The sequence below is a fragment of the Lutra lutra genome, chromosome 14 (genome assembly GCF_902655055.1).
Source record: "Lutra lutra chromosome 14, mLutLut1.2, whole genome shotgun sequence".
In the NCBI taxonomy this organism is placed as follows: domain Eukaryota; kingdom Metazoa; phylum Chordata; class Mammalia; order Carnivora; family Mustelidae; genus Lutra; species Lutra lutra.
Window position 1 is genome coordinate 14103093 of NC_062291.1, and position 22535 is coordinate 14125627.

At 40.0% G+C, this 22535-nt stretch overlaps 1 protein-coding gene across 2 annotated transcripts in view; it reads right to left on the reverse strand.

Annotated features, from left to right (window-relative positions):
• MINPP1 (multiple inositol-polyphosphate phosphatase 1) overlaps positions 1 to 22535 on the reverse strand; it is a 43721-nt gene that overhangs the window by 10096 nt on the left and 11090 nt on the right. The window contains exon 4 of one of the 2 annotated variants that reach the window (XM_047702824.1): positions 13096 to 13229. The exons of the other annotated variant lie outside the window; for it this stretch is intronic. Within the exon in view, the coding sequence (XP_047558780.1) occupies positions 13096 to 13229 (134 nt within the window). The remainder of the gene's footprint in view (positions 1 to 13095; positions 13230 to 22535) is intronic. 2 annotated transcript variants of the gene reach the window in all.

Here is a 22535-nt window from a genome sequence, read left to right on the forward strand (position 1 = left end):
AAAAAAAAAAAGCACTATCAGGCCATCAAAAGATGTGGAGGAAACATAAATGCATATTACTAAGTAAAAGAAGCTGATCTGAAAAGGCTATATATTGTATGATTCCAACAATATGACATTCTGGAAAAGGCAGAACTATGAAGACAGTATACATTTGTCCAAAGCCAGAGAATGTGTCACACCAAGAGTGAATCCCAATGCGAACCACAGACTCTGGTGATAATTATGTGCCATCAGTTACAAGGAAGGGACCACTGTGGTGAGGCTGTCAACAGCAAGGGAGGTTGTGCTGGGGCGGATCTCTGGACTTTCTGCTCGGTTTTGCTGTGAACCTAACACTGCTCTAAAAAATAAAACTCATTAATTTAAAAAAAAACAACAACAACAAAGAAACCAACTACTGCTATGGGAATATATTTGACCCAAAAGAGTATACTCCCCCTCCAAAGAGTTAATATAATCCCTCTTAAACAGCTGCTCAAGCTTATAACTGATTGCCCCCTTTTAAGACTTACATTTCTATTTTCTTTGACAGAATTAAGTAGCATTAATGTTAAATGGAAAAACGTATTGTATTTCTATCTTAAGTTATATCTACACACTAAAAGTGGGGATTTGGGATTCCTCAATTAGTGGACAGCTACAGAGCTATAGAGTCTGTGTGTACACACACACACGGTAAGGGTTTTTGTTTTTTTAAGATTTTATTTATTTATTTGACAGAGAGAGAGGGGGGAACACAAGCAGGGCGAGAGGGAGAAGCAGACTCCCAGTGATCAGGGAGCCTGATGTGGGACTTGATCCCAGGACCCCAAGATCATGACCTGAGTCGAAGGAAGATGCTTAACTGACTGAGCCACCCAGACATCCCACAATAAGGGTTTTTTGTTTGTTTTTGTAACTCTAAAGACGTCAAAGTAAATACAGAAGAGTATTTAAGGTCCAACTTTCATCAGAAGCCATTAAAGGTATGCGCCAGGTTCTATACAGTAAATCAGTAATTTCTCTGAAGTTGGTTTCATTTCAAAAACACACCGCCTTTTGCTGTCTTATAACAGAGAGTAAGTCTTACAAGTGTTCTAGGCCATCTGCTAGGAATTGAGTTACTCATTAGTACAGGCCCCATGGGTATTTAAAATAATCAAATTCCCAGCTTCCCCTTGAACATACCTAAGTCCTAAGGACGGCATAAGAACTTTTCTGGGTTTCAGTCCCAAGCTTCTCCAAAGCAAAGCTGCTCTATGATTACACCTAAAATACCGGCAACAGAAAATGGGTAGGAACATATGTGTCTGAATAAAGGAGTAAGGGAGCAAGTGTGTATGTTGGCATGGAGGGCCGGAATAAGAGAGAGTATCATGTCTGGGAGAATAAAAAGGGAAAGAATGTTGGGGGGGGGATCACTTCTCAGTTTACTCAATTCCTAATTTAAAACCACCCCACATAATTTTTTTCAGAAGATTGCTACATTCCACTCTACGATCCCATGTAGCTTTCTCTGTCATGACCATTCCATAAACAAAGCTGGGAGGTTCAAGATGCCATGAAAGAAAGGACCAAGATTTTAACAAAAGAATGCAATCTTTCAGGGGCGCCTGGTTGGCTCAGTGGGTTGGGCCGCTGCCTTCGGCTCAGGTCATGATCTCGGGGTCCTGGGATCGAGTCCCGCATCGGGCTCTCTGCTCAGCGGGGAGCCTGCTTCCCTCTCTCTCTCTCTCTCTCTGCCTGCCTCTCTATCTACTGTGATCTCTCTCTGTCAAATAAATTAAAAAAAAAAAAAAAAAGAATGCAATCTTTTGGTGAGAAGATATAAATGTTTTTTAGAGGAGGAACTGCCAGGGCAATCAGTAGTAAGGCACGTTCAATACCTACTGCACCTGTAGCTTTTACCTTTGGGGGACATAAAACCACTGAGCATCTGCCCAAAGGAATGGGACTTCCTCCCAGAGAAATGCACATGCCCACAAAAATATGAATCCAGCTGTGGGAGCTCAGACTCTCTAACGTCCCCAGAATTCCTCTCGGAACTGTTTTTGTTTGACATCCTGAGAACAGTCCACTAAACTTCTTTGTCCCACACTTGTCTCTATCTCCTGCATCAATCACATGTATCCTAGGGAAGTCTAATGATTTTACTCTAGTGAGTCTTATATTTAAAATGTCTTAACAGATTAATTAACATTTAACATTTGCATACTTAATTTCAAATTAATAATTCAGATGTCTTATAATTTGCTTTGAACTTATTTTTCTTGCATCTTTCTATTCCTGTGCTTTCTATATTCTTTTTTTTTTTTTTTAAGATAGTACTTATTTATTTGAGAGAGAGACATAGCGAGAGAGGGAACACAAGCAGGGACAGTGGGAGAGGGAGAAGCAAGCTTCCCAAGGAGCAGGGAGCCCGATGTGGGGCTTGATCCCAGGACCCTGGGATCATGACCTGAGCTGAAGGCAGACACTTAACAACTGAGCCACCCAGGCACCCCTGCTTTCTATATTCTGATCCATTAACTAACATAGATTTCTACTAGTCACATTTCTCAAATTAACTTCTATCCCTACTTGTAGTGACTATTCCTTCTCTACAACTCTTTACCAGAACGGTCTCCCAAAGAACAAGGAATACAAAGACATGAAATAGGACACCTTTAACTCTGCTTTCTTCTGATAAAAAGGCATTAAGCTTGGGATGTCACACTTCCCAAAACGTTATAAAAACCACTGTAAAAGATACACACATTTTGGCTTTAAAAAAAAAAAAAAACTCAGAAAATGTAAACTATTAATGCAAATATAAGAAAACAAATGAGTAATCTGTACGAATATATATAGAAATACACAGCTGGGATCCTAATGTCTGAGGGTTGAGATGTGGTCAAGCCCTCTCATTTTAAAGTAAGAAAAAGACGAGTGTGTTATGGATGCTACCTAGCACGGTAAGAATGCAGGTCTCTGGGGGCGCCTGGGTGGCTCAGTGGGTTAAAGTCTCTGCCTTCGGCTCAGGTCATGATCCCAGAGTCCTGGGATCGAGCCCCACATCGGGCTCTCTGCTCAGCAGGGAGCCTGCTTCCTCCTCCTCTCTCTCTCTCTGCCTACTTGTGATCTCTGTCAAATAAATAAATAAAATCTTTAAAAAAAAAAAAAAAGAATGCAGGTCTCTGAACAGCTCCCCTCCCCTTTTACTTACTTACCCTTTTACTTACTTACTTTTACTTACATAAGTCTGTAAGGAGATCTTATCAAATCTTCAATAAAAAACTAAATTTAATTTGAAGTCTAAAATTATGTTGTTAAATGAGGATTGAGGACTATGTATGTGTTCAATTTAGGTAAAATACCTCAAGAAGGTACTTAAAAGTCATTCAAAAAGCTCAACCAGAAAAACTAATAATTGAATGTTTTTCCTCTCAATGTCCTCAGCTTAGATGTTTCTAAGCTCTTAATCCATGTTTCACACTCAACTAGTATTACACAAAGTGTATTTTTAAACATGATCCAAGAATATCAAATCAAGCTTTAGACAACTCACACAATTCCCAAACTTATATAAGCACACATATAAACATGAAGTGCCAGAGACAAGAGATGCTCTGGGAAGAAAATTACCAGGAAAAACAAATACATTTTTTAAGTCTTCTAATATATCTGATTGAAACATCAACTCCAATGAGGCATTTGGAGAAGCATCAGTTTGACAGCTTAGCACAAACGTATAACTAAAATCACTTTAGCAATCGTTTTTTCTCAAGGAAAAATACAAAAGAAATAACTTCTGCTTCCAGCCACAGGGACCGGGTTTACCTTCCTGCCTTCAACTCCTCTAAAGCCAGAACAATAAATGAGACAGCAGTTCTGAGACACTGCACTAGGCAGAGCCCGAGTGAGGCAAGGTAAACCCTCAGGCCCTCACAGTTCACTGCCTAGTTTCCAGGGAGCAGCACAGGGAAGGGGAGCCCACAGCGAGCATGACAATCTTCCTGAGAACGAGAGACAGGACTGAGAACTTAGGGAGGCCACACTGGCTGGAGCTCACAGGGCAGAGCTCCAGAGAACAGACATGTCCGGGGACTGCTCTCGAGCTTTCGGCTGGTACCGATCAGCATGCGCATGCGAGAACTATCCAAATCCAGGGAAATCACTGGAAAAGAACAAGTGAAAAAACTTCCCAGAGGTAGCACAGGACCAGGAAGAGTCTGCTTCCATAAGCCAGACTAGGAAAACCTCAAAATGTACAGGGTACCAAACAGATGCTCTAGAGGAACTGCCTCCATAGTGGGGCGAAGTCAGCCCCCAAAAGACAGTATTACAAAAACAAAAAGGCAAACCACAGACCAAGAGTATCTATCTGTAAGACATAAATCTGAGAAAGGACTTATACCTAGAATATATGCAAAGAACTCTTCTAACAATAAAAGATGATAAACAACCCAATTACAAAATGGCAAAAGGTGTAAACAGACCCTTCACCAAAGTAAACAGAGGGACGGTAAATGAGTACATGGAAAGACGGCCAAAATCAATAGTGTTTAGGGAAATGCAAATTAAAACTACCTCGAGAAGCTACGACGCACTTACTAGAATTGTTAAAATTAAAAAGCCTTCCCTCATCAAGCTTCCGCCAGCATTGTGCAACAGCTGAGCTTTCAGACACGGATGGGAAGAGCCTGGCAGTGTTTTCAGAACGTAAACATCCCCTTCCATATGACTCAGCTAGACCATCTTTAGGTCTTACCCAAGAGAAATGAAAAGCAATGTCCATACCGAGACAACCAAAATTCGGCTTCATTTGTTATAGCCTCAAACTGGAAACAGCTAAATCTTGGTGATAAGGAGAATGTATTAGCTAACTGTGGTGTATCTGTACTGAGGAATACTATTCAGTCCTAACAAGGAGTGAACTACGGATACCCACAACAACGTGGATGATCTCACACCCATTACGTTGAGTGAAAGAAGACAAACCAAAAAATGGACACAAGCATATAGTTCCATTATATAACAGTCCAGAAAAAAAATCATCTATAGTAACAGCAGATGAGGTGTGCGGACGGAGGGTGGGAAGAGCCACAAGGAAATCTTTGCATGTGACGGATATTTCGTTATCTTGGTCGTGGTGATGGCTTCATGCATACATACGCATGCAAAAACTCATCAAACTGTACTCTTTAAATGTGTGCCATTTACTTGACATCAATAAAACTGTTCTTAGGAAATTAAAACAAGTATTAAGAGTGGATATGCTGAGGTTATGGAAAGAAGTCTTAAGTGACCAACCTCAAAGACTCCTACTCCAAAAAAGCCTTTACCAAACTCCACAGATCAAATTAATTCTCCTTTAGCACTTTTTTTAAAAAATGTGTTTTTTAGGGTTATTACATAAATATCCTCCAAACTAGGACGTGGGTTCCCTGAGACAGTAATTTAAATGTTTACCCTCTACTGCCTGCATAAACCACTGGAGTAGAGTCTGAGTAACACCAAAACCAGCACTTCGGAGAATGTGCTAAAATCTAGGAGGAAGATATTAGCCCAAGTTGAAACTGTGGCACTAAGCATCAAGAAAAGTGGGAGGAACAGATGTAAAACTGGAATAAAACAAACCAACAAGACCACCACACAACCAGGTGAACAGATGGAGAAGGTGAGGGAAGCAGAGTCAAGCATAAAGCAGTCTGTGGCTTGGACGCCTGGGAGGATGTCAGCTATCCCTTTAATGCGTACTGACCCTACCTGAGCCGCAGGCTTGTTCCCGGCACCGAAGAGTGAACACTGAAAGAGAGTTCCAGACATCACAGGCTTGCAGTTCACCGAGAGTCAGAGTCCTCCCAGGAGCCAGCTGGACACTGGAAACTGAACTCAGAGCCCAGCCAGGCTAGTTATATTTTTAACCTTTAGTTAGTTTCTTTAGACAAGCACTAACAGAGTTTCCTGCTATACCTACTTAGATTCCATGGAACCCTGACCTCACAAAGAGAGCAAAACAGGGAGTTGAGGACTTAAAATCTGCACATATTGCTAAGAACGTGAAAAGACCCAAATCCCCCCATTTCCCTGGGCTACATAATTGACCAAAGCAGCTGTTTAAAAATCACTTGTTGGGCGCCTGGGTGGCTCAATGGGTTAAAGCCTCTACCTTCAGCTCAGGTCATGATCTCGGGGTCCTGGGATCGAGCCCCACGTCGGGCTCTCTGCTCGGCAGGGAGCCTGCTTCCTCCTCTCTCTCTGCCTGCCTCTCTGCCTACTTGTGATTTCTGTCTGTCAAATTAAAAAAAAAAAAAAAAAAAATCACTTGTTGCCACTACACGTGTATTTCAGTGCTGCCATCTTATGTTAAAACACGGAACTACACAACATTAAAAAGCCATATCCTTACTCAACAGCGAACTCTGAAAGTATCAAAAAAATTTGAGTCAATGAATAGATAGACAAAAGTTAATGAGACTTTAATGACAGTAATGAATATTTACAGCAGTTAATTTTGGTGTCTGAGAATACACATGATGAAGTGAAAGCTCTCACGAGGCTAGCAATTTCAGTTCAGAATGTAAACCTTACTTTATTTTTAAAATATTTTATTTGAGAGAGAGAAAGAGGGAAAGGCAGACTCCCCACTGAGCAAGGAGCCCGATATGGAGCTCAAACCCAGGACCTTAAGATCATGAAGTGAGCTGAAGGCAGATGTTTAACCAACTGAGCCACCCAGGAGCCCCTAAACTTTACTTTAAAAAAGTAGGACACTTCCTGCTTATTGAATTCCTTATTGAATTCCCTAACCCAGAAAGATAAAAATACATCAAGAGAAGTAATGGGGAAGGGAAGAGTAGAATAAAATCCAATAGGTCTCATTTCTTCTGTAAATCCAATGTGCTTCTTTTCAAGATTTTATTTCTTAGAGATAGAGAAAGCAGGAGCAGGGGGAGGGACAGAGGGAGAGGGAGAAGCAGACTCCCTGCTGAGCAGGGAGCCCGATGTGGGGCCCCATCACAGAACCCTGAGATCATGACCTGAGCCAAAGTCACATGCTTAACCGACTGAGCTACCCAAGCATCCCCCAATCTGCTTTTCTAATCACAGCTGCTTAAACAGCAAAAGCTGTTTAAATTTGCTAAACTTTAATCTAAACTTTAATCTCATCACTGATATGATAGTTCAAGAAAGAAAATAAAATTCCACGTCCCCATACTCAGCCAAAATGTTGACACTTGCCAATTAACATTATTTGCAACCTTCAGTTTCTCTGTGAAAGTAAAACCATGCTCTTAAAATTATGTTGAAGAAATAGAAACACTGAAGACCATCTCTGATTTAATATTACTATAAAAAGGTAAACTACCTGTGCACACAGTACCATCTCAGTGTGGGATGGAGGAGGGAACAGGAAAAGCAAGGGTAGCCTGGGTACTGTAGAAGTAAGTGAAAGACATTTCCCTCAGACAAAAGCTAACAACAAAATATTGCTCGTATATAAACATACTCATTTACAGACTCTAATCCAAACACAAGAAAAAATTAAAGAGTCAGAAGAAAAAAAGGTTAATGTTTTGATGGAATAGATCAGAAAAAGTACAAAGAAAGAAAACTCTATTACAATCTTACTTGCATGTGCTATGAATGCTGAGGGAGGCTGTGCATGTGGAAGAGGGGATGGTATATGGGAACTGTAACTTCCATCCCAAATTTTGGTGTAAACTTTAATTGCCCTGAAAAACAAAGTTTATTAATTTTTTAAGCCTGTTACTCTGAGTTTATGTCAGTTTTCTCTAGAAGTACTCTTGGCTAACTGCTTACCCTAACTGTATATAAAACCAGTCAGTACCAATCTGGGTTTGGATAGAAATCTGACAGAAGTCTCTAAATCCACTTGCTCCCCTTGATCTATTTAAGACAATTTAATCTTGATTCAGCTACATAAATTTTTTTTTAAAACCCTAAATCAGTCTTTTTGTACAGAGATAACCAGTCCCTGAAAACTACCTTCCAGTTTCTTCAGAATTAATGCTGACTTTCCTTCCTCAGGTCGAAAAGGAGATGACTTCCCATCATACAAGGTCAAACTCTCCTTCCTTTAACTTTTTATAATATTTCACAACCTCACGTGAATGAGTACACCACTACCCAGGGCTTTTACATACATTTCTATTTTCTCTAGATAGTAAGAGTCACAAGTACAATGAGTCTGTCATACACCTCACTGCTTCCAGGTCCTATAAACACTACCTAACACATACCAGCAGGTGTTTTAAAATACTGTTGAATGAATCTTCTCTTCAATTCACAAAGGAGTAATCATGCAAAGGGAGTAGTCTTTCCTCATCCTAGTAATGAAAACATCCCATTACACTGGGGCTCTAAAGAAATCACCTCATTTCATTATCACAACAATCTTGTGAGTCGGAAGACACAGCCCCCCCGTCAGAAGTGAGGAACCTGCAGCATTGATTGCGAAGCAGGACTCCAACTAAACCCAAGCATCTGCCCACAACCTCACGCTGCTCTACATCTGATTCCACAAGCCATGCATGAAAATCAATTTCAGCAGCGTCTAAGTATAGAGATAACACGACAAAGTAATCAATTAGTTGCATTTAGTAAATTAGTAATTCTTTGAAAATTATTCCCACTTTTACCAAAAGATTATTTTATTCTTTCCCCCCTTTTCCCTTCTACTAAATAACCATACTGTTTTACAATTTTTATTGAAGTATAATGGAACTACCATAAAATCCACCTGGTTTTAACTGTTGAGTTAGATGAACCTTTTTTTAAAAAGATTTATTTATTTATTTGAGAAAGAGAGAGAGAGAGAGCGAGAGAGAGCATGAGCGGGGCAGAGGAGGCAGAGGGAGAGGGAGAAGCAGGCTCCACACTGAGCAAAGAGCTGGACTTAGGGCTCCATCCCAGGACCCTGAGATCATGACCTGAGCAGAAGGCAGACACGTTAACCATCTGAGCCACCTAGGTGCCCCTACTTAGATGAATTTTAATGAATAAAACAGCTGCGTGTGCAAACTTCACAATCCAGTTTGGGACACTTCCATGGCCCTTTATAAAGACTTTCCTGTACCCATTCACAGCCAATCTTGGCTCCCACGTCCAGACCCAGGAAGCCACTGACGGACTTCCACATCTAAGGTTTGTTCTTTTCTAGAAATTTCAAATAAACATAATCATGCAATGTACAGTTTTATGCAACCAGCTTCTTTCTGTTAGCATCATGTTTTTGAAGTCTTTAGTTTTGTCACGTGTGCCAGTAGTTCATACTCTCTTACTGCCGAGTAGTACTCTGTCCCATCGACACACCACCTTGTGTTCACCCATCCAGTTGCTGGTGGGCGTCTGAATTGTTGACTGTAGCATTATTCATAATAGCTAAAAACTGTAAACAGTCACACAGAAGTCTGTGTAGACATGTAGTTTCTTTTCTATAGGGTACTTAGGACTAAATTTCCTACATCATATGGTAGATATATGTTTAACTTTCAAAGAAGCTGCTAAACTTTTCCAAAGTGGCTGTATTAATTTTACATTCCCACCAGCAAAGTACAGAGTTTCCACTTTCTAGACATCTTGCCAACATTCAGGACAATCTTTATTTTTTAATTTATATTTTAGCCAGTAAATAAAGAAAACACCCAGTCTTTTCCTCCTGTGTTTCTGCTTCACTCTCACACCACACTCCTACCACTCTGGACACTTCTGGTCACCAAACACGTGGAGCATTTTCCCCACACCAAGCAGATCTCTGCATTCCAGCTAGTTATCTGGCAATTTACCTCAATTCTGACACTGTGTGCCTGGAGACAGCACCCGAGTCCACAAAGGGCTCAGGTCCATGAGACTGCCTCTCTTGCCCCCTCCAGGTACCAATGGCAAGTAGGTCTCAGGCTACCCACAACTTCTGTTCACCTTGGCTACAAATCAAAGGTTCCCACAACCCCTTCCTTGGGTTTACTAACTTGCTAGAGCGGCTCTCAAAACTCAGGGAAACACATTTACCGGTTTATTATAGAAGGATATGATGAAGGATAGAGATGAATGTCCACATGGGAGATGGGAAGGGCCAGTATACAGGGCTTCCACACCCTCTTCAGGCAAGTCACTCTCTCAGCACTGCTACCTATTTATCTATCAACCCAGAAGCTCCATAAACCTCAAACATTTTAGGGCTTTTATCACATAGCCATGACTGATCATTATTGCCATTTCCAGCCTTTTTCCCTTCTCAAGACAAAGGCGCTTGGGGCTGAAAATTCTAGGCTGCTACTAATGGCTTGGTCTTTCAGTGACAACTCATCCTGGAGCTGTCCAGGGTCCCACTCAAAGCTGCCTCATTAGAATAAAAGACAATGATCACCCAGGAAACCACATGGTTTCAGGAAGCCTATGTCAAGAGCCTGGGGCAGAGACCAATATATATTTTTTCTATTATTTCACAGCCAGTTTGAGGGCATACTGATGGTATTACACTGTGTTTTTTTTTCTTTGTTTTTTAAAAGATTTTATTTATTTATTTGACAACGAGAGAGGGAATACAAGCAGGGGGAATGGGAGATGGAGAAGCAGGCTTCCTGCTGAGCAGGGAGCCCGATGCGGGGCTTGATCCCAGGACCCTGGGAACATGACCTGAGCTAAAGGCAGACGCTTAACAACGAAGCCACCCAGGCGCCCATCACTGTTCAATGATGGTGAGCATCTTTTCACGTGCTTATTTGCCATCTTAACTGTCTGTTAAAATCTCCTGCTTTTTAAAAACTGGGTTGTCTCCTTATTGAGATGTAACATCCTATGCATTCTGGATTCAAATCCTTAATCATATACGTATATTTTACAAATACTTTCTCTATGTCTACAATTTATCTTCTCATTTTCCAAATAGTATTTTTAGAAGCACAAAAATTTTTAATTTTGATGATGTCCATTTTATCAATTTTTTGATGGATCAAGCTTTTGAGTGTTCTAGCATAAAATCTTGGCCTAATCCAAGATTGTGAAGATTTATTCCTAGGTTTTCTTCTAAGAGTTTCATAGTTTCATCTCTTACATTTAGGTTGCTGATCCCATATTTTCTTCAGAAAGATTTCCAATTTTACACTTAAATCTATGACCCATTTTTGTGTACAGTATGAACTACAGGTCTAAATGTCATTTTTTAACATACGGGCACCCAACTGTTCCAGCACCATCTGCTGAAGACTATCCTTTTTACTTCAGTATACTCCCTTAGCATCTTTGTCAAAAACTGACCACATAACAGTCTATTATTGACTTGATTCTATTCATTGATCTATCTGTCCAAGGCTACAGTTTTATAGTAGGCTTTGAAATGAGATAATTAAAAGTTTTTGTTGCTGTTGTTCTTTTTCAAAATTGTTTTAGCTCTTCAAGGTTCTTTTGCATTTCTGTACAAATTTTAGAGTAAGCCTCTCAACTTCTACAAAGGGACCTACTGAAACTGTGGTAGGGACTGCATTCAGCCTATAGATGATCAATCTGACTTCCAATCCATACCAATAGCATATCTCTCCATTTATTTGGGCCATCTGTAATTTCCCTAATGTTTCATAGTTTTCGGGGTACAAAAATTTTGAAACAATAACTTCTCAAGCTTTCAATCATTTTGAAACAACAATAACTTCTCAAACTTTAAATATGGTATCAAATCGTAGTAGCAAATCCTGCGAAAATTATTTACGAATCTTTCTGACACAATTTTAAGTTTGCAGTTCCTCACATTCAACAACAGGGTAACAATGAACAAACAACAAAAATCTGTTCTCTTACAAAATTAACAGGTTATAAACCACTCATAAAACAAAGTAGGAAAGGGGCGCCTGGGTGGCTCAGTGGGTTAAGCTGCTGCCTTCAGCTCAGGTCATAATCTCAGGGTCATGCGATCGAGTCCCACATCGGGCTCTCTGCTCAGCAGGGAGCCTGCTTCCTTCTCTCTCTCTCTCTCTCTCTCTGCCTGCCTCTCAGTCTACTTGCGATCTCTATCAAATAAATAAATAAAATCTTAAAAAAAAAAAACAAGTAGGAAAGAAGTTAATGCCTACATCAAAGACAGAACCTGCTTTGACTATACTACCCCACGAAAAGTGTCTGGTAGCAGAAACTAAATACTCAATCCAGTTTTCTTCCCTAACTCCCAACAAACCCAAGAAAATTTCCTAAACGACAGTCATATCCACACACACACACACCTCTCTCTCTCTACATGTGTGTGTAAAACTTAGTACTGCAAACACAAATACAAAATCTTCCGTCTTTCTGTCTCATTTTTATAGCATTTTTGCCTCTAATTATTAATGTCTAAGCTCTCACAGAAGCGTATTATCAAATAAAATGGAGTTAGTTAGGTTCTATTACAGGTTTAAATTATGAAAAATTTTTTTTAAACCCTGGAAAGTTGAAAAGTATGAATGTTAACAAAGGCTTTTCCATGAGAAACTCTCATTCAAAATAAAAACATTTCGCATTTCTACCAGAAGCCATGTGCAATTACACGGTTTGTAACAGCAAAAACAGAAACTATCCAAATGTCCACTGACAAGAAAAGACGCTATAAACTGTGGTACTTCTTTACTGAATATCAGACATTACTGAATATTACACTATAATAAAAATGTTTAGTTTTTTACTTTGTAAATGTAATGCTGAAGGGTGGGGGGGGGAACAAGTCCCAGAAGACAATGAGCATATAACTCTGGGCTAAACAACATACTGTTTACACACAAACATTTATAATAAAGACTATTTTTAAACAGGCAAAGCAATGATATCCACCAACCTGAGAGGCGCAGTCACAGGGGATAAGGAGTAGAGGGGGCAAGAGGCAGCAGGAAAAGGGAACCATTGCACGTGCTAATCATAAGTAATGCTCTATAGCTGTTGGGTTGAACGAAGGGTTTAAATGTTTGATAACTCACATTATGTCATCTAATTTTTTCAAAAGCCTAAATATTATGTTAAAATATTAAAAAAAAAACCACAAGCAAAACCTATTTTTAAAAATTCATCCATTATAAAACATTTTCAAAAAGCTTAATTGGGCTCTAAAGAGAATACATATCAAAAAAAGTTGTTTTAAGTTTTTACCTTTGTTTCTGTTCAATTGCTTTGTCCAAGTGCTGGAAGATATCCTGAAACAGGGTGCAGCTGGATCGACTATTAATAGTATACCCATATCCTCTTTTCCAATATTGCTTCAGATCATTTAAATATTCTAATACCTAAAAATAAAAATTTCAAAAATCATTACTATGACATTAATGTTAACAGATTCCCTGATTTAATGACTCAGAAAAGGTGACATTGTTTAATTACCATTCTCCACAAAGTATAGTAGAATCTTAGCATTCACTGAGTTTATATCTGCATTTTCAGCTTTTTTTTTTTTTTAAGATTTTATTTATTTATTTGACAGACAGAGATCACAAGTAGGCAGAGAGGCAGGCAGAGAGAGAGGAAGGGAAGCAGGCTCCCTGCTGAGCAGAGAGCCCGATGTGGGACTCGATCCCAGGACCTTGAGATCATGACCTGAGCCGAAGGTAGCGGCTTAACCCACTGAGCCACCCAGGCGCCCCTGCATTTTCAGCTTTTAAGAGTTGCCCCAAAAGTCCATGCCATGCAGAGATTTATGATGAAACAAGAACTCGAATTGTGGGAACGTGGGGGCCGGCATGCAAAAGCGAGTTAGTACTCATGGCCGATAACCCAGCATCCACGGACGCTCAGGACAGAGGGCTAAAGACAGGCGCTCACTTCCCCTTGCTGCTAAAATTACTTTCAAGTGATAGCAAAAATACGTACAGGAAAAAAGAGAGAAATAGAAGAATCGTCATTGTACCACAGGAAGATGTGAACAATGGATCAGGAACTTTTAAGAATTTTATAAAGCTAGAAACCAGATAGAAAGCAAGTTACTTTGGTTCGTGTATCACTTCTGCAAAAATGGTAATAAAAGTAGATGAAGGATATAGAAAAAGAATGTATACTGGTACAGACATTCTAAAGCGCAAATTGGCAAAATCCATAAAAGCATATATTTCTATAGCCCATTTAATTCCATTTCTTATGAAGGCATAGTCACAGATGAACACAAGACAGCATGTCTAAGAACGTCTTACAGCAGCACTGCTTATAGGGCAGGAGAAAGATTCCTGGAAATACCCAAATTTCATAATAGGCAGATAGTTGACTAAACAATGGTATACACATACTATGGAATACTAGGCAGTTATTTAAAAGTTGTATGTTGTAGGGTCTATATGTACTGATATGGACAGATCTCTTCAAGACATACTGAATGAGAAGGGCAGGTTAAGAATAATTACAGTAAAATACCATTTATTACCAAGACATGCATACCTACAAACACACGTTATACTGTTTACTGTTTTAAGAGTAATATAGATTGGGGCACCTGGGTGGCTCGGTGGGTTAAGCCTCTGCCTCTGGCTCAAGTCATGATCTCAGGGTCCTGGGATCGAGCCCCGCATTGGGCTGTCTGCTCAGCAGGGAGCCTGCTTCCCCACCTCTCTCTGCCTGCCTCTGCTTACTTATGATCTCTCTCTGTCAAATAAATAAATAAAATCTTAAAAAAAAAAGTGATATAGATTATAAATAGCAGCACTGAAAAGGGCTAAAAGGTACACACTGAACAGACAGCAGGGACTGATCTCTGTGGAGCCTCTTGAATTACAACTGGTGATTAAGGCAGACTTTCTCTGAATGTTAAACTTTGTACTCATGTATCATATGATCAGATAAACACCAAAACCAGGGGACTAAAACATTCCCTGGAAAAAGATACAAGTTGGGCTCCGGCTGTGACTCTTGATCTTGGGGGAGGGGAGGGGAGAGTTCAAGCCCCACAATGGGTGTAGAGCTTACCTAAAAATAAAAACAGCTATGGGGCGGCTGGGTGGCTCAGTGGGTTAAGCCTCTGCCTTCGGCTCGGGTCAGGATTTCAGGGTCCTGGGATCAAGCCCCACCTCAGGCTCTTTGCTCAGCAGGGAGCCTGCTCCCCATCCCCACTTCTCTCTGCCTACTTGTCCCTCTCTCTGTCAAATAAATAAATAAAATCTTCTTTTTTTAAATGGGTACAAGATAAGACTGCAGTAATTGTTATTCTTCCCCAAAAAGGTCCGTAGAGAAACTAAGTGCAAGCCATAGTAAATTTAAGAGCAAAGAGCCATATACCAAAAACAAAACTAAACATACATTAAAGAAGCAACTAAATCAAGAAGTTAGCAAAAGGGACAAAGTAAAATTTTTTTAAATGAAAGAATTAAAATTAAAAGAATTAAAGTTCTGCCAAATCCATTCAAGAAATAAAACAGTATCAGAAATGAAAAAGGAGATATGCCTGAAGATTTTTTAAAAATCACACATGCATGCTATTGAAACGTTATCTCAAAAGGATCTGAAAATGTAAATGGAATAAGCAGTTTTTCTAGGAAAATATAAATTAGCCAAATTGACACAGAAAAATATGACTACACAAAATAACTAGAGATAAAAGTCTATCTGAGAGAGACCAGGCATATTTGGTTTAAAGTAGTTCTACCAAACCTTCAAGAAGAGTTAGTTCCTAATAATTAAGTTATTCCAGAGTACAGGAAAGGATGGAAAGTGATGTGGGAAACAAAGACAGAAAAAAAATGATTAAATTTCCTCACTACCTAGAGCCCACAGACAAGTTCTCGAAACGGACAGAGTGACCTTCCTCTAGAGACTCAGCTGCCTGGATGTTGACACTTTGCTGACAGCAACAGGCAATATTAACCTGACCTCCAGGATCTTGTAAGTCTACTTTAACATATAAAAATTCCTTTGGAAATTTTCTTTATCTCTAAACCCCCCAAAATACATGTTGGCAATCACCCCCCCAAGCATATGGCCGACCGATATACATCTGAAGGGTCTCATGATTCAGGTTTTATTAGACGGTAATAAATGACCTTTTCCCAACAACAGCTAGCCCCCTCAAGGTCTTGGAAACCTTGCTTCCAAAATTCCTTAGAGATTCACGCCATCCCTAACTCCCTCCCAACTTGAAAGTGTATAATGGGCCACTCCTCATGACCCCAGTGCAGCTCTTTCTGCCCACGGGTCCTGTCCCTGTGCTTTAATAACATCACCTTTTTGCACCAAAGACGTCACAAGAATACTTTCTTGGCTGCCGACTTCAAACCTTAACATTTTTCTTATATCAGAAAGCTTCTCAACTCATTTTAGGAGCACAATGGAAGCCTGTACCCAAAACTGAACAAAGAAAGCACAGAGAAAAGGGCCAGGAAAACTTCAGCCCACTGCATTGCAATTCCTGTGCTCTCAACTATGGCTCTTAGTCACTGGTGCACAAAGAAATCCCCCCCTTGTGTTCTAACCCCCCAGCCAGGAAAAGGATAGGGCCGGGCCATCAATACCACTCACAGATGAGAGCCATGGCCATAAACAACCTCACTACAAACACAATTTAATGAATGCTTAATTCATTTAAACAATTTAATGAAATTACCGAAAAATTTTTTAATTCTTTTAAATTTGAATTTCATGAAATTACCAAAAAAAAATTCAGCAGTCTACTGAAAGAAGGTACCATCTGTCATGATGGAGTAACACCAGGCATGCCCTCCGGACATACACAAGTAGAAAACAGGACAAAATATGTAAAACAAATGTTTTCAGTCATTGAGTATTGAGCACTGAACTGTGATCACGGAGAGGAGAAAAACAAAGCAAACCCTACAAACGCCCAGGTTTCCGCCTGGAGGCACTTTGAAACTTTGGCCTGCAGAGGCTGGGGGGTAGAGGGGGGAAGGGATGTCAGGCAGAATCATGCAGTCCTGCTGAGGAGAGGAGTCAGAACGCAGTCTTAAGGGGCTGGAATTAGCAGGACAGAGTATCAGAAAGGAAGAAGCTACACAAAAAAACGCTCCAGAAATCTGGGGGTCCTCTTGACTCTGTTGCTCAGTGTTGTGAGAATTATAAGCTGAATTTCAGACCTATCACAAGGCTGGGAGATATTCAAGTTCCAAGCAGCCTAAGTAGGAGAATTTCAGTAGACACCTGGACGTCCAACATAGACCCCAGAAGGGTCACACTTAACAGTAAAGGCATGTTTACAAATAAAGGTTTGTTTCTGAGTTTTGTAGGTCAGATCCAGAGCATGAAATTCAGAAATAAACCTCAAAGGGATCAAGGTGACCCACAAGTAACCTAACAGCAAAATAAAACAAAATTCAGAACTCTATAAAGGAAGGCAACAAAATTTAGGCATTCAACAATATAATATTCACAATGTCCATAAATAAAAAATTGCTAGAAATACATGAAGAAACAAGAAATGTGAGCTCTAACTAGGAGAAAAAGCAGTCTGTAAGAGAATTTATCTTAAGAAAGAAGGAATGCAAGGATGATTCAATACTAGAAAATGTACTAACAATTTAATGTTGGAAGATTTAAAAAAAAAAAAAAAAAACCACAATCATCTTTCCGGGTGACAAAAATTCAGCACACATCCCTGATTTTAAAAATAATAAATAGAAGGCTTTGGTAAGCAAGAAATAAATTTCCTTAATTGGTAATGATATCTATTGTGGGAAACAAAAGCGGAAGGAAATACAGTTCAAATTAAATGTCCTTATAACCTGCAGCCCACTGACAAATACTTGGGTAGGGCAGAGTATTAACATTCCTCTAGGAAGCTCCCAACTGTCTCCAGGTTAATGCGTTGCTAGAGGGAACCACCACCTCGGTTTGACAACAGCAAGGCCTCCAGTTTCTCCTGAATCCTCTTCAGCATGTGAAAATCCTTCCGAAACTTCCCTCATCTTTACTTCCCCCAAGCCCAAAGTATACAATCAGTTGCTTCTCACAATCACGGGGCAGCAGGTTTTTCTGCCCATGGACCTGTCCCCGTGCTTGAATAAAACCACTTTTTTGCACCAAAGATGTCTCAAGAATTCTTTCTTAGCCGTCAGTTCCAGACCTCACCCCACCAACACACCAACATTCAAAAACTACATCAATAACTACGAGACTACTCCAAATATACATCACATTTTATGACGAAGAATTACAAGTTCTTCATTCTTCATTCTTCACTGGAAAATTTAAAAAAAACCTTGGGTTTTAATAGGATGGAATAAGGATATACCTCTCTGTTCTCTCAAAATCACCCTAAAGAAAATGCATGAAAAACAGAAATGCAAATGACTTCATCGAAGAGATTAAGAGACCTTTATCCCCCTGACCACAGTCATAAACAAGGGAGGGCTCCCAAGTGCACTGAAAATCAAAACATCTCACAAAACCAGAGGAAGACAGATCCTCAAAGCACAGGGAACACTAGGAGGAGCACAGTCAACACCTCTTAGCTTGAAACCAGGAGGCCTGAGGGGAGCCTCTCTGCACAGTCTGTAATACGGCTCCCAGGAGACAGACTGGTGGTCAAGGTCAGCAGGAAGCACCTGCAGAGGATCTCAGAGGAAAGCAACTCTGAAGCGGAAGGAACACTACTCCTTTCTGAATAGCTGTTCATCCCCACTGGCTGGCTAGGGAGGAAAAAAAGCTAACCTTGCTGCAAAGATGAGTAATAATTAAAAAGGGGAACCAGCACAGCATCTGTACAAACACACAAAAGAAATAGAAAACTGCTATATACCTAAAACAGTCAGCCAAATAAAAACTGCTGAGTAAATGAACGTACTACCACGAATTCCAAAGATTTAAAAAAATAAAGTCAAAGCGTTTAAAAAAAAAAAAAGATATGAAAAGAAGACAGAAACATAAGCTGGGACATCAAAAATAGTTTGGCATTATTATCTAGTAAATTTGAAGTTCTACATAACCTGTGATCCAGCAATTCTACCACAGACCCAGACCTTCAGAAATATGTCTGCGTACACCCCAGAGGACCTACACGATAATGTTCTTAAGAGCCCCAAACTGGGGGCACCTGGGTGGCTCAGTGGGTTAAGCCTCTGCCTTCAGCTCAGGTCATGATCTCAGGGTCCTGGGATCGAGCCCCGCATCGGGCTCTCTGCTCAGCGAGGAGCCTGCTTCCTCCTCTCTCTCTCTGCCTGCCTCTCTGTCTGCTTGTGATCTTTCTCTCTGTCAAATAAACAAATAAAATCTTTAAAAAAAAAAAAAAGCGCCCCAAACTGAAAACAGCCCAAACGTCTACCAACAAGACAATGGACTTGCAAGGGGGGAGGGGGTAAAAATGATTAATTCATACAATGGAATACCATATAGCAATGAAAATAAGTGAACTATAGCATCATCATAGGTAAATCTTTAAAAATGTTGAATAGAGGCATCTGGGTGGCTCAGTGGGTGAAGCACCTGCCTTCGGCTCAGGTCATGATCTCAAGGTCCTGGGAACAAGCACCCCCATCCAGGGCTACCTGCTCAGCAGGGAGTTTGCTTCTCTCTCTGCCCCTCCTCCACAGCTCGCTCTCTCTCTCCACTCAAATGAATAAAATCTTAGCATAAAAACAAAGTTGAATAAAAACCAGATAAAGAAAAAAAAAAGTACCTAGTTCATGTGTCATTTCTTCTATAAAGATCGACTGCCATTACACCAACTTTCTCCTTTATGTATCTCTATACCTAATTACAGCCATCCTATTGCCTTCCAATGGTTTGTGTCTTTCACTCCTTAAAGGGGACAATGCCTATGTTATGTTAGAATCTTCCATTCCAACCATGTGCCTAGCAGAGAGCAGGCACCCAAACAAGGTTTGCTTTATGAAAGCACCCATGGTCCAGCATTTCACAAGGTTCTGGATATCCAATAATCTCTGTGATTCTCAGAATTTAATAAATGTCTATTCACTTTTAATTAAAAAAAAAATTTTTTTTTAAAGATTTTATTTATTTATTTGACAGACATAGATCACAAGTAGGCAGAGAGGCAGGCAGAGAGAGAAAGGAAGGGAAGCAGGATCCCCCCTGAGCAGAGAGCCCGATACAGGGCTCGATCCCAGAACCCTGGGATCGTGACCTCAGCCAAAGGCAGAGGCTTTAACCCACTGAGCCACCCAGGTGCCCCTTCAAAAATATTTTAATAAACAATTTCAAATGTGAAAAATAGTGAACCGTAATATGATGAACCCCTGTGTATCCATCATCCAATTTCAGTAACAATCATCGTTTGGCTACTCCTGTTTTAGTTATCTCCCACCATCACCTACTGGATTATTCTTTTTTTTTTTTTTTTAAGATTTTATTTACTTATGACAGAGAGAGATAGCGAGAGAGGCGAGAGAGGGTACACAAGCCCAAGGGAGCTGGAGAGGGAGAAGTAGGCTCCCTGCTGAGCAGGGAGCTAGATATGGGGCTTGATCCCAGGATGCTGGGATCATGACTTGAGCCAAAGTCAGACGCTTAACGACTGAGCCACCCAGGTGCCCCACCACTGGATTATTCTAAAGTAAATTTAAATCTAAAGTAAAGTTATTTCATCTGTAAATACTTCAGTATATAAACCTATTTCACAGTGAAAAGTTCTAAGCAGAGACAGAAGTTATTTTCTATCAAATCATTAAAAAAGAAAATAATCACAGGAAACATAAATCAAAAGAGAACTTTGCATTTTTAAATGAAGAAACTTACTTGCTTTTTAATATATAAAAAGGAAGCTCTTATTCAATTAACTTAATAAACATGTATTTCTAAATGTTCAGATCATGGCTAATTATTATTTTTTTTAAAGATTTTATTTATTTATTTGACAGACAGAGATCACAAGTAGGCAGAGAGGCAGGCAGAGAGAGAGGGGGAAGCAGGCTCTCCGCCGAGCAGAGAGCCCATGTGGGGCTCGATCCCAGGACCCCGGGATCATGACCCGAGCCGGAAGGCAGAGGCTTTAACCCACTGAAGCCACCCAGGCGCCCCATAGATCACGGCTAATTAAATAAAGAAGTTATTTACAAAGATTAAAAAAGCACCTCTGCAATGGAGAAGTCTGCCAAGCATCACTTTAACCAAACGATCAAACATGTCGTCATCAATAATGTGACAAAAAGATACGCATTCCTCAGTACAGAAACATCACTTACACAGTATTGTCAAAAACGCTTAAACCTTAGTCTACGTTAACCTAATCAAAAGTTGGAAACGGGACACAAACACATTCTGCCAAAAAAAAAAAAAAAAAAGTCCAGACGCCTGCAAAATGCCAATGTCTAAAAGACAAAAGGCTGCAGTACTTCTCTAGATTAAAGAAAACTAAAAAGACATGACAAGTAAATGCAATGAGTGATCCTTCATTAGACCCTGAGTTTAAGGGGGGAAAAAAGTCTAAATATAGACCTTTATTAAGACAAATGTGAAAACTTCAATATTGTATGTACTAGATAATACTGCACTATTACATATATACATAAAACAATTATACTTTCTTTATGTAGCAGAATGTTCTTGTTTTTTAGATACATATTCAAGTATTTCAAGGAGAACTGCTTTGAAGTCTGCAAAGAAAAAAGATCATATATATGTGGCAGACAGAATAAATGCTCCCCAAAGATGTCCTCATCCTAATCCCTAGAACCTATGACTGTATTCTCTTTCATGATAAAAGGGAATTTGCAGGTATGATGAAGGATCTTAAAATGAGAAAATTATTCTGGGCTACATACATGTGCCAATGTAATCACAAAGATCCCTATAAGGAGTAGTTTAGGAAGGACAGAGTAGGAGATACAACCATAGAAGCAGAGGTTTGTTTTTTTAAAAAATAAAAAAATGCAGGGGGCTTCTAGAGACTGGAAAAGGCAAGATTTTCCTCTTGTGTGCTCCACAAAGAACACACTACTTGCATCTTGATTTTAGCACTGTAAGATTCATTCTGAACGCCTGACTTCCAGAACTGTAAGATAATAAATCTGTATTGTTTTAGGCCACTAAGTCTGTGGTAATTCATGATGGCAGCAATAGGAAACTCCTATCTGTGAAGAAAAACAAATGTGGCAAAGAAAAGTAAACAACTCACAAATGTGAGTGTTTACTGTTATCATTCTTACGATTTTTGTCAGTTTGAAAATTTTCAAAATAAGTTGCAAAAAAAAACTCTTCACAGGCAATAATAAAGAGACGAAAGGATAATGCTAGAAAAGGGGAGGGGGAAGAAAGAGAAAGTCAAGTAGTCCAGAATCTTAGAACCACAGGGGTGTACCTGCATAACCCTATAGTTCCACCTTCTAACACATGTGGGAATCAAGGCAAAGGAAGCAGATCAGGATTTTGGAATGTGTCAAACTACCTCCCGAAGAGACAGATGCACAAAAAGCAAGAGCAAAATGCTTCCAAGGAGAAGGATCCAAATAAGGAAAAGGAAGGGAAAGTGGCAGGTGTCGCAAGGACAAACAGGACAGGTAGTGGCTGGCTGCGGTGGGAGGTGTGCGTCCTCGGCATGGAAAAGCAGCTGGCACTTAAACCCAAAGCCGGTACATGGAAGAGACCCCAGGGATGCTGCTGCTCGCAACGGGAACTGCGCAGAGAGCAGGGCCTGGTGAGCACGTGCC